Here is a 27,494-nt window from a genome sequence, read left to right as displayed (position 1 = left end):
TTGAGTTGTTGGAGTAATTCATCTCGGTCCTGTAATTGTTGATCCACTTCATGCACTAGCGATAATCCTTCATTGTATGATGGAATAGTGGGTGGTAGCCTTCCATACAGTGCTTGAAAAGGGGTCATGCCGGTTGAGATGTGGTACATTGTATTGTACCAGTATTCTGCCCAAGGTAAGTCGATCCCACGAGGAAGATTCAAGTCAGATTTTTATGCTAGATGATATGCAATTTGGGGGGGGGTTTGGACGTTATCTAGGCTAAAGCAAAAGAAAACAGAAAACTATCAAACGAAATTTAATAAAATCAGAAAATTATCAAGAGAACAAACCTTGGTCACAAGCACACATCCACCTACAGAAATCAGAACTGATCATGGAAACGAAACATCAATTTATATTCTGAATATTTATCTCTTTTTAACATTGGTTAGTTAACGGATCCGCCGTATAACTAACCCTAACCATCAAACAACCACAGTGTCCGCACTAGTAATTTAATTCAATGGCAGCCTTAAGAACTAGATAAGTTGATTAATCAAGAAAACATAACTGTCCGCAGTCTATGTTTGATTTGATTGAATGTTCTCTCTAAGATTGATAACGTAGATCAACCACAATTATTAAATTCAGTTGCTTCACAAGTCCATATACCACAACTCCGGTTTTGATATCAAACTTAGCAATAGATTGTCTACAATAATAACTTAGAGTCCGCTCTAGCAATTAAAATAAACAATCATAGAAAAAATAAGCATAAGAGAAAAAACATATTCATCATATAAACTGAAAAGAAAAGGTAAAATAAATCTCACAGTTCTTGAAATCCGAAGGTTTCCGTGTCCTTGCAACCCAGAAAAAGTGTTTAGCCTTGCATGTTTGTTGAAGAACTAATTAAAAAGAAGGAAGAATGCATTATTTTGAGTTTCTTAGAGGAGGGGGGCGTTTTTCTCCTCTTGGCTGGCTGCCCCCCTTCTCTTCTCTCATTCTATTTATATCCTATGAAATCCTAGTCTCTATTTTACAAAATAGTCCTCCCTTAAGTACACTGTTTACATTTAAGTACTTCAATAACTATTTTCCTAAAAAAGAAGAAATAGCCTTGCATGAAATCTTCAAACTTTGACTTAGAGGAGCTAAATTGCTGAAATAAAAAATTGGATATCGGTTTAGATGCTTCGGAATGTAATTTGGACTCATTTCTTCACGAAACTTGTTTGCTGGCAGAATTCAGTTGTCATCTTTGAAAAACCATATCTCCATCATATGACATCTTTTTTGGATGAAATTTGGAGGGTTTATAGACCTTTGAGTCAGGAATCCAACCAAATTTAGTTTGCATCAATTTGACTTCTGCAGCTCCAGATATTCAAATTGGAATGACCAAAGGTAAACACTGACAGATTGCGAGATTTGACTTTGAAAGCTGCGATTTTCATGCTCTTTCTTATTTTATTTTCTTGCCTTAAATTTCCAAAAAGGTATGGATGTTAGCTTTTTAATGCCACTGGAATCACTTCATTTCGACCTCTAGTGCTCACGCTCTGCACAAAACATCGACTGAAGGTCAAATCTGCCAATTACCTCCAATTTACTCCTTTTTGCATCTTTCATCCAAAAGTGCCTTCAAAACATAAAACAAAGAATATCAAGGCATTTTATATATAAAACATAGACAAAACACTAGTTAAATGTGGGTAAAACTATCAAATAATATGGTTGCATCACCCACTTACAATTAAACTCATATAATATAAATAAACCCTAAGCTAAGAAGAAAATAATAATAATAACAATAATAAATCCGAATTTAATATCCTAAATATATTAGGATCAGATTTGTTGCCCTTTAGAAGTCTCATTTAAGCTAGGAGAATCAAATCTGAAGGTAGAATTAATTCTGAGATCTTCTTTCCTTTTTATAGCTAGGATGAATATGGAATCCTTGTAAGAAAAAGATTCTTAAATATTTATGAATCCTTGCCACACTTGGAAACTATGTTGCGGCCCATTAAAGATCTTTGTAGAAATAGGAGATTCGCAAAATAAGTTGCCACATCCATTTAGGAAAAGAATCCTAGCCAAATAGGAAGTCCACAAGTCAAAAGGAAGTAAATAACAAAATTCGTACAGCCTCTATTGACCCGTGTTTTGATGTCTTCTCAAACTCCGATTGACCTGACATTTTAACTCAAGGTAGGACAACATGTTAGGAGACTTCACATAAAATTTCAGCTCGATCCAACGGTCGGATTGAGAATTGTGATTATTGCCATAAAACTGGATAGTTGTACATTTTACATCAGAATCCGAATTTGACCTTTCCTGAATCGTATCAACATATTATTAGTTTTGTATACAAGCAAAGTTAGAGAATTTGGATATTTGGATGAATCAATACTGATTATATTAGATCACATACTAGCATATAAGAAGAAGGTTGAGAAAGCATGAAATAAACATGTTTGATTAAAGAGATTTTCATTAGGTGAACTAGTGTGGAAGACCATACCACCAATTAGCTATAAAAATATAAGATTTGGCAAATGGTCTCCAAATTAGAAAGGTCAATATGTTATTGCCAAAGTTCTTATAGAATGAGCTTACCATCTAACTAATTATGATTATTATGAATTAATAGTCAATATCTAAATAAGTACTACCCTTATATAATAATAGAAAATGAGATTCTTAATAAAACTAAAGGATTGACTTGGAACTCACATGTGTGAAGTTTCTCTAGATTTATACCATTTATACTTGAAACCTCACAATTAGACTATTTTCATATTAAACTTAATTGTTCTTAATTTCTCAATAATAACATGAATTTGAGTTGACATCAAGTATAAAAGTTAACAAAGATAAATGAATTATTTTGTTCAACAACATTATAGAAAATTGTACAAGAAAATCAATAGCATTTTTATTGAAATAATTAATACATAAGTAATAAGTAAAGCTAAATAACTAAAAAAACATAAAATTAGAAATTTAATTACATCCATAAAATAATAAAAAATACAATGAGAATAAAAATTGTTCATTACAATAACAAAACATCTTAGGAGAAAGTTTTTACAGAAATAGTCCTAATTTTCTCCATCTAGCTTTTGTTTCCATCTGGTTTGTAGAGGTTATGATTCAATAGTATAGGACAAATTCCTATTCTTAAAGATTCACTAAAGTCTAAAGTTAGTAAGATCAAGGAAATCATGAAGTTTCAATTAAAAAAATTATTTTGTTTGGTAACTATGATATATAGAATGAGCATTTCTTCTAGAATGTTCAAATGCATGTTAACTTACTTGTCTCCTTATTGGAGAAAGTTTGGTAAAATATCAAATCCTTACACATGAATATGGAACAAATGAATTGTAGCTAGTAGTTCCTTGTGTTTTTTAGTAAGAATTCTAAGCAGTTGAATCACGTCAAAAATCTTTTTAGCATTTCCATGTCGTACCAAGCTAGTGTTGCAATTTGTTCAACCAACCAATATAGTTCAAAATAGCAATGTTGGGTCATATAGGAATAGACTTTCCGCAAGTGTTGAGGTTCACATAATGGTGTTGTAGAGGAAGCCTTTCTCTTTCGAAGAGCAAATTATTTCTACCCTTAGAGATTTCTTCTTGGAATGAATCAAGACATTTGTTAAGCATGTTTATTTGTGAATTATTGATAATACACCAATTTACATGGGGAATACAATAAATGAAATTTTGAAAATAATTAATGAAGGTAGGTTTTATAATAGTACTTAAGGATACCATTGTTAAGCATGAAAAGAGAATGAAAGTTGAAGGTTCTTTACTTGTTTCTTTTCCAATAATATATGGTTTTTAAAGGAGGTTGAGGATTTTATGGAAGTGATAATGACTTGGGTACTTATTACTTAATAGGTGAAATAATTATAGTTTAAATGTTGTAGTTTATAGAATCCTAAGCATCGAGCCTAAACTAACTAAAACATGATTTGTTTATAATTATTTCATTAATTGACATGTTAAATGAAAAGGCAAGGTCAATATTTTTAAGTAACAGTGCTTATTTATCATGTCATTCATGGTTCATTTGTTTAATCAATCTCAACATTACATAAACACCTTTTCATCCTCACATTGTCTTTTCATTTTCATTTTTAATAATTTTTTGTTTAATCCATTATTATAGGTCATCATAAACTAGACTCATTACCCAACAAATTGATGGATTTTTAAATATCATACACGCAGCGATAACTATTAAACAAAATCATTTCGGAGTTCCTAGGATCTTATTAGATAGATCTAGTGTTGTTTAAGGATTTATTATCTGAAGATCTAATCTTTTTTATTTTTGAACAATTTTTTAAAGGTTAGGTTGTTGCAAACCACAAGTCATCCAATTGTTCAGCCTCAAATGATAATCCACACGAATCACCCGTGAGAAATATACTAAATCGCTATTTAGAAGAGAGGGATTGTTATGCGTAGAGTGCTAGATGTAATATTGTGTTTATATAGTTATTTTGTCTAATAGACAACCACTCCTTTTTTTTTTCACTTACAAAATAATATGTTTAGCTTTATATTTATAGAGAATCCTAAAAACCTTATAAACGGCAAAATATATATTTGCCCCTTAAATAATATTCATATATTATTTGAGGATAATTTTAGAAATTTAATCAATCAAATCCTTACTTGATTTTTCTAGATCTAGAAATATAATCCTCGTATTAATTATATTCTAGTTTTTAATTTCTAAAATATATTTTAATCAAGTCAAACTTAATTAAATGATCTCAATTTAATTTCTGACTAATTGTTCTTAATGTGTGTAACCCATTAGGTTTCTAATATATTAGCTCAAATATAAAATACAATTCTAATTAAATAGAATTAAATAAATTAAATAATTTAATTTATTATCAATTAATCAATTGATTAATTTATATTTGAAGATTAGGTGCATTGTCTAGTGATTTATCATGATCCCCCAAATATTAGAAAAGTCATTAGTGGTTTGACTTAACCTTTCAGTGACCGGTTTTTCAGTGTTTCTCAGTGTAATTAATATCATTTCATCAATAATATTCTGATTTAATATTAAAGCATGGAGTATGTATGTCATATTAAATCATGTTTGTTCTCTACATAATAATCATTGATCGTTTAAATATATTTGAAACTCTTTTCAAATCTCATTCTATCTTAAGAATTTCTCAGTCAATACTATTTGAGAACAGATAAAATATTTTCTTTACTTCACGTAGGGTGATGAATCATCTCTTGATCACTCAAATACATTCATATAGTTCATGTTACACTCAATGTTTGTCCTTTTGTTACCTCGATTAAGATAACATGTAATAGCATCAAAGCATAATATTCTTTATATAAGATGACTTAGTGATCTCAAGTCTAACGATTACTTATACAACCGTCACGTGAGTCTTTCCATAGACATAGGTGATCTCTCTATATGAAATTCTCATACGGATTAGTTCAATATACATGTTTTATGACAAGCACTTATATATTAATTTTATGTATCCCTTATACCTTAACTTATGATAGCAACTGCTTTCTTTCATAAAGGAAAAAACATAATATGTATCAGTCTTTATGACTCTAATAAATGTCCAGTATTTAAGAGAGTATCGACCAGGAACATTTTAGGAAGAATGTTTTAATGCAATAGGAATCCCATAAATTAACAACTTTATAATTTTCTTTGCGAAGTATTTTTGTCCCATAAATTTTATCTTTACTCTAGATTTATTAATCTAATATTATATGAATATTAAAAATAAATTAAGCATTTATTAATAATAAATATATATATATATATATATAGATGAATATAATAATGTCAGGTATAATCAACTGATTGATTACAATACATATTAAACTAACACAGATATCTTCCTCCAATCCTCCAAGGGAGAAAAATCATAACTTATCATCTATATTTCATGTAGTCACACTAGCACACACCACCTTATTTTATTTTCTTGAATATAACTTTTGGATACATACTAGCAAGACTTTTATTTAAGAGAATCATTTTCAATATCATCAATTGTTTTTCTATTATCTTACAAAATCAATGACATCACCAATCATATAACGTTTTTCATAATCCATTATAAAATCTGTGGATTTTTGATTAGTAGATCTACTCACTCGAGGCTTCATATTTTAAATATGATCACATAATTAGAACTATAATTCTTGATTAGCAGATCTACTCACCTAAGGCTTCATATTTTAAAGTGATGGGTCTTGATTAGTACTCCACATGTTTGTGTCTTTATCATTATCAATTATTGGCTCGATACCAATCTTATCTTTTTCATTCAATACTCTCTCGCATGGCGTCCATATTAGGTCTACTTTTTTTCAAGTTTACTCAACTATACTCTCTTTCTGCAGGAGTTTATCGCAAGTCTCGCCTCCAATAAAGACCATTGATATCTTGGTGAGATTTTATCTTTCACTGCTAAAATGATTGTAGAAATTAGGTATGTTCATGCAATGTATCTTCCAAAGTTAGTGTGTTAGGTGCCGATCTTTATTAATACCCATATCATAACAATAAAGAAGTAGCAACTGTTGAGTCAGCAACCAATTCAACACACAAATCTGCAAGGGTATTCTTTTTTTATCTTCTTTTTTATTCTTTAATTCTTCCTTTTTCTGATTTCCTTCATGATTGTGATTTTTCTTGAACTCACCTTCTCTCTTATAATAAATCGTGTTCTCTGTGAAAAACCTTTGTAAATTATTTTCTATCATTTCACTTCGTTTTAAAGGTCTGTTTGGGAGTGTGGTTGTCGTTACTTTTCAAAGTGTTTTTCATTCTGGAATACATCAAAATAATATTTTTTTTATTTTTTAAACATTAATTTCGAGATCAGTGCATCAAAACGATCTAAAATATAATTTTTTTTTATTTTTTAGTAAAAGAAATTATTTTTTAAAAAAACACGAATTGACCTGTGTTTCCAAGTGCTATCTACATATCAAGCAAAGTCTCTAAAACAAAGAGTGCTTGTAACTCATCATTTAGCATTATTTTCATGGTGATGATCAACTGATTAATCAAATACTAGAATTCACTCAAGTCTTCAACAATAGACCTTTCACCTTTCTATTTGAAATTAATAAACTTCTTAATCAAATAAAATCTTTATTCCCCGTAGTCTTCCACTCATAACCACCCTCTACTTTTTTTCATAGTTTCTAAGTCATCACCCGCCCACTATTTGATAGCTTTATTGTTATCCTTTTCTCAAGAACCATCAGCCTTGCCTTCTGATCTAACTAAGTTGTCTCACCATCAAAACTTAGGATACATGAAGTCTCATGTGTGAGATCACACCGTAAGTGCCACAATTACCATTTTTTATTGTTCTTTACAAATTATTTTTATATTTTAATATTGTTCACAAAAACAAAATAAATACAATATTTGAACCAAACTCGTTTTCTTTTTTTTCTAGGAAATAAAAAACCATAATGATACAAACAACACCTTAAGCTAGTACTGTGGGTGCTCGGCCCACATGGGTGAACTTTTTTGTTGGGTCTACGGGGCTAATTCATTAAGGATGTTATGGAATCTATAAAGAGAGTTCTAAAAATATATTGAATGAATCTATGTTTAAGAATATTTTGATACATGAAGACACCACTTTATTTTTTTAAAAAAATTTAAATTAAAAGGAATATTATAAAAAATATTTTTGACTCCATAACATGACAATAAATGATATTGAAAAAAAAAAAACAAAACTCAATGATGAGTTTAAAGACTTTCACAAAAAGAGAAGTAGCTAACAATTGTACCTAATTATGTACCTAATTATGTATGAGTTAAAACAAGTCAACTTTAAGAATAATATATGGTCTAAAAACTTGGACTTCTCACATATAAAGAAATTATGATTTGATTAAGGCTCCGTGTACACATTATGATAAACTTTTGTCAAGTCTTTATTAAATCTTAAAACAAGTTTTTTATAATCAATCGAAGTGATGATTTGCTCATTCAAATCCTAGGTGAAAAAAGTTTACTTGTTCATTCAAATTAATCTTCTTGATTATTCTAGCTAGGAAAAAATAATTTCTCACTCAAATTAATCTACGATAATAAGAAATCATTTTTCATTCAACCATTGATTTAAATCTCAATTTTTTATTTGACATATCAATTCGAAGAAGCTATATTGAATGGTTGAGGGTTTGGGTTGGTGTTTGGCTTGCTCTATTTAGTCCCTATAAATCATGGAGTCTATAGTTGCCTAAGAAAAGAAAGGGGTGTGATAGAATGCTTTAGGTAGAGAAATAGAAAGGTTTAGGTAGAGAAATAGAAAGGTTTAGAGGTTAGAATTGTACTTTTAATCTCTAAATTACGAAGAGCTCTCAATATTATTAAATTTTTAAGGCAAGCACTACAACTATCCCATGCTCATTCAAGGATGAAAACAAGAGTTGGGAGTAGCAAATGTCTTGAAAACAAGTCTAGGCTAAGAGAAAATGGCTCGAAATATATTAAAAAAAATGTTTGAGAGATTTTATTTATAGATATAAAATTTAGTTCGGTTCAGCAGGTTAATATAGGATCCTAGCAATTTAAGATCTTAGCTGGGTTTTAAATGACCAAATCCTGGTCTTGTAATTGGCTGGTTAAATCGGGGTGACCTGTTGATTAATCCAAAACCTGGGTAAGACTTGATTTTTTTTTAATATTTTTTAATAAACCTAAAAAATATATAATTAATTTTTGAATACTTGGCCTTATATATATTTTTTTAGCATATGTCCCCATGACATATTTCTTAACTTTTTTTATGTGTTGTAGCTATATTTATAACCTACATCTACATAAAATATTTCTTAATTTTTGATGTGGGATGACTATATATATATCCTTCATTCACATGAAATGTTTCTAAATTTTCCATGTGGGATAGCTACATATATATAGTCTTCATTCATATGGATTATTTCTTCTTTTTTATGGGATAAATTGTATATATAGACTATATACACATGAAACGTTTCTTAATTTTTCCATGTGACAGCTATATATATAGTCTACATCTCTATAAAATGTTTTTTAATTTTTCTATGCATTAAAACCTCAAATATATATATTTTTTATTTTTTTCTGGTTGACCCGGGTCAACCTGTGTGACCTGGGACATGGCCCCTTGGTTGGGTCTACCTCTGGATTGAGTTTGATAACTATAGTTTTATTACCTAATACAACTAAAAAACTTGGAAACATCATGAAGCTTCATTATACATATAAATAGTGAAGCTCTTATTTTATTTTAAGATTGTTAGGATCTAAATTACAATTCTACCCCTACAACCTATGTATAATAACATTAAGGAATTTAAGGGCAGAATTACCATTCTACCCTTAATATATAAATATTGATTTTATATTAAAAATAAAACTCCAAATTAGATTAATTATAGAATTAATTTTTCTAGTCAGATTAGGATTGAATTAAATCATTCAGTCAAAAAAATGATTTTATTAAATATCCTAATTGGATCAGTATTTAACTAAAATGTATAATTGAATTATTTTAGAAAAATGTTTATTTTTAAATAAAATAAATAGAGTTTTTAAAACAAAAAATATTATTTAATTGATCCTAAAATAGTTTAGGATAATAAAAATTTAATATGACTTATTTTCTTGTTAAATATTGAAAAGGAATTTTTTTTATGAAAACATGTATTTAATAAAATTTATAAAGTTTGGAAAATTATCAAATTGAGTTTTATTCAATATTTTTAAATGGTTGAAATATTTTTTTTGAAATTTCACATAAAGCTAGTAATTAGAATTGAAGCATGTAATATAATCATTTATGCATATTAGTGTGTTTTTTGCATTATGGATGATGATGAATATTAAAAGACCAATGTGTTTTTTTTTATTGTTGAATAGTTGTAATATTAAATAGGGCTTGTATACCCTTCCTTTTCTCTATATTTTTTTTATGAGAAATAAAAATTATTTTTTTATCTAATTCCCCTCAAATGTAACTACATTATGGATATAATTGTGGTGCTTGCAAGGACTTATAAACATTTGCAACAACTATCTAGGTTTTGACCACCTAATTCTCTTGGATGGTTGAGGAAATTATTTAGATATGTGTATAACCATCCAATTAAAATTGTTGTTTATGATATATCAATCATGCTATGAAATGAGACCTAATTAATAAAACAAATATCTCATTAATATATTAAATACATGTTGATAACATTATTTGTTCCCTTTCAATTTTATATGTATAAAACTAGATTTTCATTTATGGATAACTTATTGAGCCATTTAAGGTTTCAGTAAATCGAATATGTTTAATGATATTGAAATTGGGTCTTACTTAACTAAACTTATATGATTTGGATGATTTATTTATGATCATATAAGATTAGATGCAATATTTAGGTGAAACATATATAATATATTTAGACAAAAAGTTATCACTTAACTAATCTAAGAGTTCCATAAAGATAAGATCGATAAATTATGTTATCTATTTAATTTAATATCTTGATTTTTTGAGCTACTTAAAGTCATATAAATTAAATGGGATTCTAACTCACTAGGAGATTTAAATGAGATTTTTCTTAATTAATATGGAGGGGCTATTAATTGAATGAAAATAGTGAGGGACCAGATTTTGTTTAAAGATCTTATCCAAATTTATAATTAATATTCATCTTATTTATGGAATTATAGATTAGGTCATATTAATAAAACAACAATCACTAAGTTATATAAAAAATGATGATTGGATCTTTTCATTATGAATTGTATAGAACTTATGAAGTTTGTTTATTGAAAAATATGACCAAAACACCCTTTATTGGAAAGTCAAAAATCCAATTAATTGTTTGTTTTAATATATACTATGTACCAATGACAATTAATTTCATAGGTGGATATATATATATATATATATATATATATATATATATAATGATTATAATGGATATGGTTGTGTATTTAATAAAATCCTAAATCATTTAAAACCTTTAAAGAATGCAGAAATGAAGTTGAAAAACAAAATAAAATGATTATCAAGATACTTTAATCTTATCAAGATGGTGAATACTTGAGTTAAGAAGTTCAAGATTATTTTTTTAAAAAAATAGGATTCTCTAACAATTGACACTTCCTGAAACACCACAACATAATAGAGTTTTTTAAAGGAAAAATTGTACCCTATTAGATATAGTGTGGTCATGATGAGTTATATAGACCTACCATTTTCTTTCTAAAACTATGCCCTATAAAATGTTGTATACCTTTTAAATAAGGTTTCAACAAAATCTCTTAATAAGACTCCATATGAGATATGAAAATGTGAGAGGTCAAACTTATCATACATAAAGATATAGGGATGTGATATTTATGTGAAGCGTGTAGTATTTGAAAAACTAGGAGCTAAGTTAGATTGATGATTCGGTCGCACAGATAAATATAAGTTTGTGAAATATCTAAAAAACATTATTAGATATTATTTCTATCATCTTGTTAAGCAAAAGGTGTTTGTATCAAAACATATTATCTTACTAGAAAAAGAATTTGTTCTTGAAAAGAGTAATGGGAGGGAAATAAAACTTGAAAAAAATAAAAAAAACACAAATTGATATCCAAATGAAACCTAATTATGAGGTTATAACATTGGATGTTTAACAAGAAGCTCGAGAAACATTGTAACTCTATATGTCTAGTAAGACACGTCATACACCTATTAGATATGGATCTAGTAGGGCACGTCATATGCCCACTTTGAACAGTGGCTGAACGACAAGTCATCTAAGCTAAACCTTAGAAATTATAGTTTTTTTAATTTTGGATTTGGTCAATTTTAATTTAGTCCTTACTCTTCCAATTCTTTTTAATTACACTTGTAATTGTCTCCTAACTTTTAATTGGATGCAATTACACCCCTGTCAAATTCAAATATCCACCCCAAAGTTCAACACTTTTTATGAACGAGTCTTTGGTTTTCAATTTGTTCAATTTCATCCTTAATTGACCACCAAATTTTCAATTCTTTTCAATTTGTCCCCTTGATTTCACCAATTTCTACCCCTGAAATTACATGTCATTTATAAGTTGGTCCTTGGTCTTAGGAATCTACAATTAAGTCCTTAAATGACCTCCAAACTTTAATTTTTTTCACAATTAAACCTCTAGTTTAACCAATTAATTAAACCTTTGAAAGTCTAAATTTAATTCTCAAACTTTAATTTCTTCTAATTAACACCTAAATTGACTCCAAAAAGTTATTTTTCTTATAATTAAGTCCTTAATAAAATTAATTAAGCTTTTCAAAATTCACATTGAGTCCTTACTGATCCAAATTTGTGTTTCTTTATCCTAGATAAAAATATTTTCACTAGTGGGGCCTTTTGTCAGCAAGAATTAGGTTGTTAATCTTATATATTTTAGTCTTTCAACTTTTCCACTTGTCATCTTGGTCCTCCACCACCAATCTTGGGCAATCTTCTAGGTTTTCTTCATGTATGTCCTCTTGTATTTTGGATTTTCTTTTTCTATTTTTTTCTTTTTTCTTTTCTTGATTTTTTGTGGGGTCAAAAGTGAGTAACAACAAAAGTCATAGAAAAAAAAGATGTAAAGATAAAATAAATACATATTGAAAAGAATCTTGTATATCTTATCACTAAGGCACTATCCTAACATAAGCATGGTCTTTATATGGAGCGATATGACATTAGATACATGAGCGATATGCTTTAGTGCAAGTGAGAGATTATTAGTGCATATATTTTGTAGTCAATCGATTGGTTATATAAGGTATTGACTTTATTCACGTAAAAATATTTTTATTATTAATAAATTCATTTTTTGTCTTTAATATTCATTTATGCTTGATTATAGAATCTAGAGTGAACTTAAAGTTTTTTGGACAAAAATATTTTGCAAAGTAAATTATAAAGTGGTTATAATTATGAGAATTCATATTGCATCAAGACATTGTTCCTCCTAAATTTTCCTTGTCAATGTTCTATTAAGGATGGACATTAATTAGAGCAATTGAGATCGATGTTATATTTTTTTTTATGAAAAAAAACAGTTATTCTCATAAGTTGGGGTATGAAAAATACTTGAAACTACTTTAGATGCTTGTAAAATGACATGTATACTAAATTGACTTGTATGAGGATTTCATATGGAGAGATAACTTATATTTATGGAAAATGCTAAGCTTTGATTCTCACTACACATTTTCTTAATCTTAATCAAGGGTAACAAATGGATAGATATTGTGTATTGTATGAACTATATGAAGGTATCTGGACAATCAAAAGAGAAATCTCCACCTTACATGAATTAGAGAAAATGTTCCATTTGTTCTCAAATAGTATTGATTGTGAAATCTCGAATAGCATTAATGGAAACAAATATGAAAAGTGTTTTAGATTTTATTCATATAATCAATGACTATGATGTTAAAAACAAAGATTATTTGACAAAGTAGACACATCCATGCTCCATTGTCTAAAATAGAATATTCTTAATGAAATGATAATAATTATATTATGAAACTAGTCACGGAAAGATTAGGTCAAACTATGTTTTTTCTAATATTTGAAAGATCATATCACATTGTTAGACGATGAACTTGATCTTCAAATATAAATTAATTAATTATTAAATTCATAATAAATTAAATTATTCAATCATATTTTATTTAAGATTGTTATTTATATTTGTGCCAACATATTAGGGAACCTAATGGGTTACACATATTAAGATCAATTGATAAGAAATTAAACTGAGATGATTAATCAAGTGTGACTTGATTGTAAATAAATTTTATAAATCAAGAACTATAATATAATTTATGCAAGGGATTACAATTCTAAACCTAGAAAGACCAAGTAAGAACTTGATTGAATAATTTTTTAAAATTATTCTGAAATAATATATGTAATATTTTTTAAGGAGCAAAGTGATATTTTAAAGTTTATAGGGTTATCAGGTTTTTCCTCTAAATAAAATGTTATGCCTCATATTTTTCTTATGACCTGATAATAAAAGATTTGATGTAATTAGATGCATTTTTTTTAAAAAAAAAAATTGCACTCAAGGCCTAACAATCTCTCTCTCTTAAAAGGATTTTGAAAAATTTATAACTAGTGATTCATGTAAATTACTATTAGAAACTAGATAATTGAACGACTTATAGTTTATAACTACCCAGCCTTAAAGAGTTTATCAAGCCTGAAAAAAAATTGATTTTTAGGTAATTCTCGCTCGAATCTTAAATTATCCTAGATTGTCTAAAAAAATTCTTGGGACTCCAAAAAAAATTAAAATTATTGTTTCCGCTATGTTTATATATTTTAAAAACCTAATAATTTTGTCCTTCAATATTCATTAAATTCTTAATCTATCATTTTTATAAGATTTTCAAGTCAAACCATCGAAATTAATCACGTGATTTACACATGACTATCATTTATTCTCATAATGACCTTACAAGGTAGACAAATGGAAGGGCTTTCATGTGTAACCTTGACCAATTCATGTGGTTTACCCTGAAAATCTTTCTAGAACGATGAGATAGAAATTAAAAATAGATTTAAGGATAAAGTTTTTTCAATTAAACTCAATTAAAGATATAATGATAGATTGATTAAAAATTTATATTAGTTTTGCTATAAAATTATTTTAATTTCTCAATCAATGGTTTATGTTAGAATCATTAACAAAAAAAAAGTATAAAAATTCTTACAAAACGATATCACTTTGGAAATTAAGGGAAGAATATGGGTGTGAACAAGACAACCCCTACAACCTAATATTTGGTCGTTTCTTCTTCTTTTGATTATGAAAGGATTTGATTCTCCTTGAATTTTTATTCCTTACGTACGTAGAAATACATTGAGAAAATATTCTGCAATCCGAAATTCTTAATTTGTTTATTTTAAGCTAATTAGGTTCATTATGTTTTTCTTTTTCCTTCATATGTTATCATGATGTGGAATATATGCAAAGAAAATCACCAAGTCTTTTGAATCTCTATCAATCTCATAAAAGACAAACCCCCCCCCCCCCTCTGTATGTTTTTTTGGTAATTAGCAATGACATTGTTTTTTTCTAGAAATCATGTGTCAGTATTTTTATTTACATTATAAATTTATTTTAAAACAAGGTGATAAATTATGTTGGATTGTAGTTATTTTGTAGTATTTTGTTTTTTAATTTCTAGCTGAGTTTTTATTTTAGTTTCAAAATTCATAGAAAAACATTAGGGAAAATTAAGTAAAAAAATTAATATATATATATATATATGGGAGACAAATAAATATTATCTAAAATGTTTTTAAAAAATCCAGCATAAATTAATAAGAAAATAACAAAAAAAAGTTGTAATAATTTTTTTAATAAAAAAACAGTTCTTTCTAAAAATGAGTTTAAGAAATTTCTAATGCAAATAAGAAAAATATAAAAATAATTCCTATAAATAAAAAGTTAGAAATTTGTTTTAGCAATTATTTAAATTTTATTGGATTCTTTAATATATTTTTTTGAAGTTCAAATCAATTTTTTTTTTATTTGGAACCAATATGAATCTTCCCTGTGTCGCCTCTTAAAAGTACAAATTAATGAAAAATTGAGTTAACTTAAGTTCTCGTTTTTTTGCTGGAAAATAGTTTTTTTTTGAAAAGTGAATTTCGGGAAAGTGAATTATTTTCTGATGTTTGGTAGTGTAATGAAAAATAAGTTGGAAAACATTTTCCAGTATTTGGTTATGTCATGAAAAATGAGCTGAAAAATAACTTATTAATATTTTATTTTTCTCAAGTTTATTAAAATAATGAAGAATAAATCATACAAATTAAAAAGTTGAATGAGAATGAAATTGAAAAAAAATATAATTTCATAAATTATCTCAAATAAAATAAATAATAATCAAAATAATAGAGATCAAATCTAAAAAATAAAAAAATGAAAGATGAAGAAATTAAAATAATAATAATTAACATTTCATAAATTATTTCAAATAAAATAAGTAACAATCAAAAGAATGAGGACCAAATTTGATATATAAAAAATTTCAATAAAAAAATGATAAGGGAAAAGCAAATAACAATTATAAAAATAAGGACCAAAGTTAATATTAAATTTTAAGAGATGAAATTGAAAAATAAATATTCAAAACAAAATATATATAGCAATCAAAAGTTTGAGGACCAAATTTGATATAATTAGTAAATAATATGATATTTTTAAATTTTTCACAACTTCCGGAAAGTGTTTTCCGCCCAAATTTTTCAGAAAAACACTTTCTTGAAAATCAGGTCAAATTTTTTTTGATTGAAAAATATTTTTCATTGATCAATTTTTCTAATAACAAACAAATAAAGAAAAGTTTGAAAAGTGATTTCTCAACAAGTAAATTTTGAGAAACAAATATAGTCTAAAAAACTAGTAAAAGCTCAAATCGCTATTACATACTTTGAAAATAGATTGAAATCTTCTTATATTTTTTTTTTCATCCTTAAATATGTTTACTGAATTTAAATTATTAAATTTAAAATAAGTAGTCAAGTTTTATAGTGGGTTAAAAAAGGCAACAACTCAAATATATATTAGTATTTTGTTTTTACGTACCTCTATAATCTTTAATATTATGGAATTTATAATTAAGCTCAAATTTATAACATAATCGATCATATTAACTTTCAAAAGATAAGAGTCTAAATCCATGGAGAAGGGTAGCATGACACTCCTACTTTGATGAAGAAAAACTTAGGGAAACACTTAAGCTATTTTTTGTGAAATTACAAAAAACACTAAAATATACTTAATTTTTTTAGGTTTTGCTTTAATATAACTCAGAACCTGACTTTCAAATATTATCTAATTTTGCTATAGTTTTCAAATAAGATTATATTTTTTAGAATAACATTAAGAATTATTTTGTGAATTAATGTACATGAAACTAATATGCAATATATATATATATATATATGCTCATGAATATTAATTGAATAAAATATATATTAGAAAATAATATAAATTATATTTTGAAATCTCATCTAACAACTTAAGTTATTGGGTTGAGATGGTTATTTGACATTGTATCAGAGCCTTGATAACGAAGCGGTCACGAATTCAAATCCCATTATTCCCATTTATTTGATATAAATTAATCACAAGGTAATGTGGACATGTGCAAGTTTCAAGCCCAAAAAGCTTTCCCTTGATGATATGTGTTAGAGAATAATATAAATCATATCTTGGAACCTCATCTGACAGTTTAAATTATTGGGTTGAGATAGTTTTTTAATAATACATAATGTTTTATTTGTTATAATAAAACTTTTACATGATTTATTAAGAATAATTATTTTTTCATTCTATTTATTTTATCATGTAAAGAGATATATTTTTCCTCCCTAATCAAATTATTGAGATATTTATCAATACTTATTTTAACAACTTTTAGTTTCTTATTCAAAAAAAAACCTGCCCCCATTACATCACGCGAGAAAAAATTGGCAATCTCGAAGAAAAGATTATTCAATGATTAAGAGGGAACAAGGACAGCTAATTATTCATAGAAGAACACCATAAATTAATAGGAAAAGAAACATGGTCATGTGGGATTTTCCGCCTTGGTTAATGGGTGTCATAAGCATCGGAGCCGGTCTTAATAGTGAAATGCTATTTCCATGTTTTGGGCATCTCTACACGTGCCCTTCAGAAGCACAACTTATTTCAGACTTGATGGTATATTCCAAAGGTAAAACAAGCAAAATTGTTGCCAAATACAAACAAAAACAAAAAAAAAAAGAGGTACGGAAACAAGAATTATAATGAGTTTTACTACACGATAATAATAAATATTTACAAGGACTTTCCTTGTCAACCCTTGTGCTTCCACAATTTCATTGCCTAAATAATTGAAAAGGTCGAGATCCTGAAAGGGGCCAAAAGCAATTAACCAACATATTCTATTCTATCCATCATCTTGTATCTATCTAGACATGAATTCCAGGCGATTTCACGCTTCCATCCTGGTGGTCATGCACCCCATTGGCCCCACCGCCACCACCATTGCTCCTGTTTATAACGCCAAGCTTTACCAAGAACTCATCGCCCCAGTCCCACAAGTGCAAGACCATGTAAGTCCCGATCCCTCCGATCAAGCCGTATGCAATGGAGTAGGTCAAAGGCATTAAAATCAACGTCATAAAGGCTGGGATGGCTTGCCTCATATCATTCCACTCTACCTCGACCACTGATTTCATCATCAGAACTCCCACTAATATCAACGGTGGGCCCACTGCCCATGCTGGTATGGATGCCAGTAACGGCGTGAAGAAAAAGGCCAAGAAGAAATACCCTGCCACGGTTAGAGCGGTCAGACCCGTCCGCCCGCCCTCCCTAATTCCTGTTGACGATTCGATGAATGCCGTCACCGGTGACGTGCCCAGCAATGACCCGACGACAATTGACGAGGCGTCCGACATGAAGGCGAAGTACTGGCCCTCGAAATCACCATTTTGATCTGAAAACCCAGCGAACCGAGCCATCGAGTACAAGGTGCCAGTAGTATCCAATATATCCACGTATAAGAAAGTGATCAGAGCCTCCCAAAAATAACCTTTGCCAATGCTCTTAAAACTCAACGCCCCAGCTGTGCTTTCAATAACATGTACATCAACAACTTTCTTGAAATATTCATGTGCGGCATCACCTGCTTCCGTGTTAGGAAACACCGTTACCTTGGTGTCACGGAACCATGAAATGGCCGTTACAAAAACAATCCCGTAAATCATAGCCCCTTTAACATTTTTCACTAGGCAATAAGCGATTATAACGAATCCCACCACGCCAAGCCATAGAGTAGGGCTCTCCATCCTGTCCCGGAGGCAAAAGATACCGCCGGAAACGGTACCGCCCGGGATCAAACTCACAGTCCCGTTAGCTAACGTCATAACAGGAGCTAACGACGCCCGTGATGAACTTGGACACCCTGCAAGCGTTACTAGAGTAGATGAACTGTACCCAACTAGACCGATTCCTTGACCATTCTGTAACCCGATGAAGGCCAGAAAAAGTCCGATACCAGCAGAGGAGCTGATCCGAACCGGTTTAGGGACTAATTTAGCCAATTTCGCACGTAACCCAATTGCTGAAATGCCTAAAAAAATCACGCCTTCAATAAACACGGCAGCTAATGCACTCTTATATGAGACATTACCCGACCCGTGAAACCCGACAACCGTGTAAGCAAAATAAGCATTAGTGCCCATACCCGGAGCCAGAGCCAATGGGAGATTGGCAAATGCACCCATGATTAAACAGCCAATAAGAGAAGATGCGACAGTGGCTACTATCAGGTCCTTACGTATCTTCTCTAAACAAGAAGAGTATCCCGGGTTAACTGGGTCGAATTTGCATGACGCATCGGGTTGGATTACTCGAAGACCAGTTGACCCGGTGCAGTTGGAAACTGATACTGTAGGGTCCGAACATAGTGGGATACAATCAGAAACGCTGCATGTACCGCCGCTGTCGGTGAGGATGGAAGCGTTGACTGCCAAGATGTATGCCATGGTAAGGAAGGTGGCGGTGCCAGCACGTAACTCGGTTGTGAAGGTTGAGTTACGCTCAGCAAGTTTGAATCTCTTACCAACTCGGGTTCTGGCAACATAGTTGTTCAGCCTTGTTAAAGGCTTTTGATTTTGTGGAGGTGAAGAAGATCCAATCTCCATGTATGGCACCACCAATGAATTATGTTGGTTCTGCTAATCAACCTCTCTCTGATATACACAGAGAAGTTAAGGCAGAGAGATGGATATTTTTGGAGAGAGATAATAAATGATGGCAAGATGTGATTTGTGGATACAAGGAGGATAGATTCTAAGGGCTTTGGGATCTTTTTAAGCTTTATATAGCCCAAAAGTAGGTGGGGAGTTTGTGGTGGCAGCTTTTTGTTCCTTAATTTGTGTGTGAACTGTGATTTTTTTTATGACCAGTTTTTTAAAACTCTTGTCATGCTGATGCTGCTACATATACACGTTTTAGTTTTATTGATTTTGCAGCAATAAGTATCGTCTAATCAATTTACTGGCGAATCAATATGCTGATTTTAATTTATTTTTTTTTAGAGAAAATCTTCAATAAAAAAATAATAATATTCAAGATGTATATTTTGTGGAAGGGTGTGAAAGGGGGTGCTGTTGAATTGGATGGCAACTTGTTGGTAGTAGTGTCCGAATTTGCAAGCAATTGACGTACTAGAGATTTTGACATTTCATACTAATGCCTAAAGTTGACTCTCTTTTATTAAATTATTTAGTTTGAATTCAACCTTTCATGTGTGTTTAAAGCATACTATTCAGAAAAGAAATCAAAATCAAGTATATTTTGAATTGTGATTTTAATTAGTTACAAAAAATCAAATACCAAATCAAGAATTTGAATAATTATGAATATATTTTTAATTAAGATTGTGAAGGAAAAAACCATGAACTTGAACTCTGTTATTTCAATACAAAAAATATTTTAAAAAATAATTATAATTATAATTCTAAATAAAAATAGCTGTTTAGGTCAAATTAGAAAGCCCTGGCAAAAAGAAGCCTCCCACGTTTGAAGGATCTGATATAGTAGATTCCCTTTTTTTAAAAAAAAAAGAAAAAGAAAAAAGAATTGAATCCAGCTGTGATATATGGTATGGGTTAGCCTCGCTAACATGTTTCAAGGGTCAACATTAAAGGGCTTTACCACGTGTGACTAAAAAGATCAACCAATTGTTTTTTCTTCAAAAAATGGTGACATCTCACAGAAATTAAACATTGGATCTTCCCAGCCGAATATAAATATAATTGTCGCTTCAACTATTTTTTTTTATTTCACATAAAAGATATTATTAGAGTAGTTTTTGAGATAATTTATAGCATTTAAAAAAGAAAATCCAGAACCATAATGAACTAAATGTACAAGGGCTGGCCTCTGGCTCCTATTTATAAGCAATTCGATCGTAACTGGTCATCATGATCCAACCAGGGGTAGCAAAGTCACGAGACGGGCATGCTCATTGGCTCGTTCGGTGGACAATGTACTCTCTTTTTTATTGAATGCCCTCGCCTACTTTCACAGACAGGATGGGCTGTCCACACTAACTACTCTCACTTTTGCTCCTCTTTTTTTTTTTTTTTTAGTTTTTAATTTTTAATTTGCAAGACAGGTCCAGCAATATGGCTCCAGTTATGCACGAGTAGTTGTTTTAATTTAATCTTTGTCAGATCGTTGACACGCGCAGTGAAGATATATATCAGCCAACTGAGAATAAAAATGACTAAAAATTCCTCAATTACTTTTATTAACTATAACCTCAAAGAGAACTGGTTTTTACTGTATAAATTAGTGCTTTGCTTTGCTTTGATTTCTTTTTCTTTTTCTTTTTTTGTTTTTATTTTTAATTAATGTTTTTTATTTAATTTCAATCTTTAATATTAGATTTTTTTTATTTAGTTATCTCACTTTCATTACACTGATCTCAGGTTTGACGGGTTATCCTGGTTGACTCAGATTTTTTTTTCCTTAATTTTTTTTTCAATTTCATCTTTTAATATTGATTTAATTGAGAATTAAACTTCTTGATTTGTTTTGTTTACTTTTCATTAGGTTATCCTGATCTCATAACCTAAGAATAGTACTTAACGGGTTAATCCGAGTTGACCCAGGTTGTTTTTTGTGTCTTTTATTTAATTGATTTTTTTTTTAATTTTATCATTCAACTTTGATCGGTTAAGAATTGAGCTTCCTAATCTATTTTGATTTGCTTTTTATGATAATATCTTGGTCTCACGATTAAGGTGACGGGTTTTGGTATTTTAACTCTGGTTAAATCATGTCATTTTTTTTCTTTTTAAGAAGTTATATCAATCTCATGACCCGGGTCACAGGTCCTTCATTATTAGACTTGATTTTTATTGGATTGTCTCTGTCTCATGACCCGAGTCGTGGATTTAGCGGGTTAACCCAATTGACTCATTTTCTCTCTCTTTGTTTTAATTGACTTTTTTTCTCAATTTCATCAATTAATATTGTGTTTTATTGGAAATTAGGCTTCATGATTTGTTTCAGTTTGTTTTTCATTAGGTTATCAAAATCTCATGACCCGAGAATATTGCTTAACAATTAACTCAGGTTTACTTGGCTTGTTTTTTATGTTATTTTTTTATTAAGATTTTTACAAATTTTATCGTTCCACATTAGATCCGACGGTGGTGATTGAAAATCAAGTTTTATAATTTGTTTTGAATTTCTCTCTATGGGGCTATCTTAATCTCAAGACCAAAGTTACAAATTTGATAGGTTAACCTGGGTTAAATCATATTATTTTTTTTATTTTTTTTCTTTAAGGTTATGGGTCATGGGTTTGGTGGATTGACTCAGATTGTTTTTTATGTTCTTTTTTTTAATTGATTTCTTTTTTAATCTAATCCTTCAATATTGGGCTGGTTGAGGATTAAAATTTATAATTTGTTTATATTTGTTTTTCATGGGGTTATCTTGATCTTATAACCCGGGTTGCAAGTTTGACATGTTAACTCGGTCGTTTTTTAGGTCATTTTTTCATGGATTGTTTTTCAATTTCATCCTTCAATATTGGGTTGACTGAGAATTAGGCTTCATAATTTATTTTGATTTACTTTCTATAAAATTATTATAGTCTCATAACCCGGGCCATGAATTTAACACGTTAACCCGGGTTGTTCCAGGTCAATTCAATAAGTTGTTATTTTAATATCATCTTAAAATTTTATTTAGTCAAATATTGTTTTCATGGGTTGTATGAGTTGTTTTTGGACCAGTAAAATCATCTGAGTTACTTTGGGTAAACCATTATATGATTTATTTTTTTTCCCGCTAAGAAAAAACCATTAGCGATATTTGAATATTTTTGTTACGTTCAAGAAAAATTTGACTTGACCCGCAGCGTAGCGCGAGATAATCATCTAGTAATAACTAAAATTCCTAACTAATTTTTAGATATTTTTGGATAATAAATTAATTTGTAATAAGAAAAATAATTATTACTCTAAATATTTTATCTAAGATAAGTTGTATTGGGCTTGTTTTTAATAATAAAAATATATATTGTGCTCTTGTTAAGACTTAGCCTAAACTAATATTAATCCTAAAATAATGATTTTGAATCTATGTCTAACAAGACAGCCTAATCCTTACTTTTACAATATGGATGTTGGACCCGAGAAGAAGGTGAAAATAAATTGGTCTTCAAGCTCATTTCCCTTTATTATGTTCAAAATGGGTCTAAAGACCTCCACTCACACCTATATACAGTGTTTTAAAACCCGGCCCGACGGGTTGCCCGGGACCCGGCCGACCCGGGTCTGTAGCCGGGCTGGGTCTAAGCAAAAAACAGGCTAGGAATTGGCCCGGCCGCCTCGGGCAAACCCGGCTGAGACCCTGGTTTATTTTTTTTATATCTTCATGACCGAAACGACGTCATTTTGGCCTTTTACACTTAAAAGGCTAGAACGAGATGAGCAGAGGAACGAACGCAGTGCAGAAGTGAGATTGTGAGAAGACCTAATTAATTTTCAAACCCATTTCAAAACTAATTCAAGAAATCTTCAAACCCATTTCAGACGCGAAGAAGAACAGAGGAGCAGAAGACTCTTGAATAAGGATCGTTGTTTCAAGTTTGAGAATAAGGTTAGATGAGCTGTTGACCGAATTCATTTTTCTTTCTTCTTTCGCTATCCTCTGTTTCAAATTGAAACATCTTTTAAAGATTTTTCCCTCTGTTGAACTTGCAGGAGAGCTTTACTATAACAGTGGCATCGATTCTTCCCATTTGTTTTGAACTGGCAGGCTTGCAGCTCCACAGGTATGTATCTTATTTTCTCTGTTCTTTTATTTCTCTGCGAATTTGAAGTGTTAAAGACCTGAACTTTGTTGTGAATATTGTTGTGAATGTTGCTGTGAATATTGCTCAAACATGGAAAAAAATGTGATGAGAAAGCTCTTGACTTGCTATTCTATTTTACTGTGAATTTTGTTTTACTGTTCGTTCATTCCGCTTCTGCTTCTGTTTCTGCTTATGCAATTAGTTGTTTTTGCTTCTGCTGTAGTGATTGAATTTGTCAATTTGATGTCCCTGTTCGTTTGTTCTGCTTTTGCTTTTGCTGTTAATTTTGTTATTGTTCTGCTGTTAGTTTTGCAATTGAGCTGAGAGGTGGTGCAAAAAATGAAAGGAAAAACTTTGCAATTGAGACGAGAGGTGGTGCAAAAAAGGAAAGGAAAAACCTTGCAATTGAGCTAAGAAATTCTAGAAGACTGTATTACATTAATCTTAGAAAATAAATTTATTCACAAATAATTCTTCTGCACCCGAGAGGTGGTGCTGGTCTCTGCAAATATCACTTAAAATGTGAAAGAAACATTAGAAAATAACTAGTGAGGTGTTTTATATAGGTGTTTTTTTTTGTTGACCCGGGTCAACCTATCTGACCCGTGACCCGATCACTGGATCGGGTCGATGACCGGGTCGGGTTTTAAAACTATGCCTATATATGTCCAAATAATAAGACTCATTTAAGGGTTTGGTTTAACATAAATCACACAAGCAAATAAAAAAAATTATTTTTATTTTTAAAATAAATAAATAATTGTTTTAACATTTAATTGACAAGACTTGTTTAATCACCACTGTCAATGACTCGTTTCATTGAAAACAAAATTCTAAACAAACCTACACACACAAACATTCCTATTTAAAAAAAAAACAATCATTAAAAACCTTTTTATTGTAAACTTCTTCCCAAATAAAAAGAAATGCATCTATGTAAAAGATCAAACTTCCACATATAAAATAAATAAATAAAACCTTAAATATGAAAATCACTCAAATAAATATTTAAATAATAAAATGAGAGAATAAATAGCATTTTTACCCTTGTAAAACACAAAAACAAAACTTGAAACAGTGGTGGCGAAAGGCGAGCATGCGGTAGGAGCAAGGCAAACAAAGATAGTAGTGGTGCATGTCTTGCACAAGCTAGAAGCTGGGCAAACTGTAGGTTATAGATTTACACACTCTGATAACTTAGAGGGCGTGTGAATAGCAAGATAGAATGTATCGACACTTTATTTACCTCTAAGTCGGGGGTGGGGATCAATATCGCCTAAAACATGAGGTAAAGCCTCATGAAGCTTCAATGAATTTCCTCTCTCTCTATTGGTTCACCATCGCTAGAGGTTGGTTTTTATTGCGTTTCTCCAACAAGAGAGGGGAAAGTGACTAATGCTAGTTATAATTGTTGTGGGGTTGTCCCTGCTATCTTTTTTTCTGATTATGATGGGTGATGAAGGGGGCAACGTTGGTGGCTTCTTAGGATAGAGTATTTTTTCTTCTTTTTTTTTTAGCAAAATTTTTTTTTTATCTAGTTTCTTTGTTTTCTCTATGTTTTCTTTGTGTGTTCTTTCATGATTTTTTTTTTGTGTTTTAATTTTCATAGGCTACTCCCATCTAAATATTTTTATATCTCTTTAGTTTTCTCTCTCTTTTTTTCTATGGTTTCTTTCCTTATGTTTTTTTTTTATGTTGTCATCCTTTTCTATGTACCTAGTGTGGCTTATTTATAAGTCATTCATCTAAATATTTTTATATCTCTCTAGTTTTCTCTCTCTTTTTTTTCTATGGTTTCTTTCCTCGTGTTTTTTTATGCCGTCATCCTTTTATATGTACTTAGTGTGGCTTATTTATAAGTCGTTCCTTGTTTATCCTCCCAACTCTTCTTATCACTCATCTTCCTTTTATTTTTATCTCTGAATATCTTCCTTTCTTCTTTATCCTATACTTGTGGAAAAAGACATAAACTCTTATTTTGATTTTGGTCATTTTTTTTATCATCACTTCAATCCCTATTTTTCTTCTTTTTTTATTTTTCTCAATTTTTTTTTGAAAAATATATATTATAAAAGGGGTAAAAATAGGTTATTACAAGTGCCTTCTTCTTACAATATTTACAATATAAAGACATTGAAAAATTTATTTTCTTTTGACTTTATATAATAAGTTTGTACAAAAACTACAAGAAAGTGCTCGAAAAATGAAAGAATGTTTTGAAAATATTAGGGAAACAATGTTATATACATGAAATTTAAATAGATTAACTCAAAAGGTGACCAACCTCAATAATAAACTTAAAATTATAAGAAAATTAAATGTGTTAACTCGAGAGGAGACCAAGTTGAACAATAAATCTAAAATGACAAGAAAATTAAATAAGTAAACTTAAGAGGCAACCAACCTTCATTAGAAATCTAAATGGGTAAGAATCTTAAGCGTGTTAACTTGAGATATGATCAACCTCAACAAGAAATCTAAATAGAAAGAATCTTAAATGGATCAAATTGAGAGGCGACCAACCTTAATTGAAAATCTAAAATGGTTAGAATTTAAAATGGAATAACTCGAGAGGCGACCAACCATAACATGAAATCTAAAATAATAAAAAAATTAAATAGGTCAACTTGAGAGGCAACCAACCTCAATTGAAAATCTAAAATGGTCAATTTCAGCAGCTATCAGCCTCGATTTGAAAGTCTAAATGGATCAACTTGAGAGATTAACAACCTCAATTAGAAATATAAAATGAGCAACTTGAGAGGCGACCAACCTTGACTAGAAAATCTAAATAGATCGACTCGAGATGAAACCAACCTCAACTCAAATATAAATGGATCTACTTGAGAGGTGACCAACCTCAACTAGAAAATCTAATTGGGTCAACTTGAGAGATGACCAACCTCAATTATAAATCTAAAATAGCATCTCGATTATATAGTATAGTTTAACCTACTTGATTATGATATTCTACTATAAATCTCCTAATTTGTAAGGTTTAAACCTCTTTATAGCAGGGTCGAAACTTTTAATTCTAGGGCTAGAACTTCTTAATTGTAGGGTTTAAAACTTCCTGATTGTATGGCATGAACTTCTAATTGTAAGGCTTGAACTTCCTGATTGAAGGACTTAAACATCCTAATCACAAGGCTTGAACTTGTTTTCTGTTTTTTCTTTGATATCATCTTGTGCACAATAAATGATTTTGATTTTATATCTAAGTGATACTTCCAAGAATTGAGGGACAAACACCAATTACATATTTTTTTTTAAATTTTAATCTTTTTTTTTATGACATCAACATCTTCAAAGATCTTGGCTTTAGGAGTGTCTCTAAATTCGATCACTAGTTTGTTTGATTGTTTAAGAGATATAGGCTTACTACAAATTTGTCTTCCTATTTTTTCCAGATGAGTATGATTCATCCATCTTCTTACCTTTGCATTTAAGTGCAATCTCAATCTTAAGGTATTCAGTCATCATTACTGATTTCCCATCATCAAAATTATGATGTCTAGTTTTTAGCCTAACT

At 29.8% G+C, this 27,494-nt stretch overlaps 1 protein-coding gene across 1 annotated transcript; it reads right to left on the bottom strand.

Moving 5' to 3' along the window:
- Positions 1 to 17,869: 17,869 nt before the first annotated feature.
- LOC18104212 (adenine/guanine permease AZG1) lies at positions 17,870 to 19,969 on the bottom strand. The gene has a single exon (XM_006375963.3). The coding sequence runs from the start codon at positions 19,785 to 19,787 to the stop codon at positions 18,048 to 18,050; it is 1,740 nt and encodes a 579-aa protein (XP_006376025.1). The 5' UTR covers positions 19,788 to 19,969; the 3' UTR covers positions 17,870 to 18,047.
- Between the last annotated feature and the right edge of the window lie 7,525 nt (positions 19,970 to 27,494).

Source organism: Populus trichocarpa, chromosome 13 (genome assembly GCF_000002775.5).
Source record: "Populus trichocarpa isolate Nisqually-1 chromosome 13, P.trichocarpa_v4.1, whole genome shotgun sequence".
Classification (NCBI taxonomy): Eukaryota; Viridiplantae; Streptophyta; class Magnoliopsida; order Malpighiales; family Salicaceae; genus Populus; species Populus trichocarpa.
This window is presented reverse-complemented; position numbering and strand designations above follow the sequence as displayed.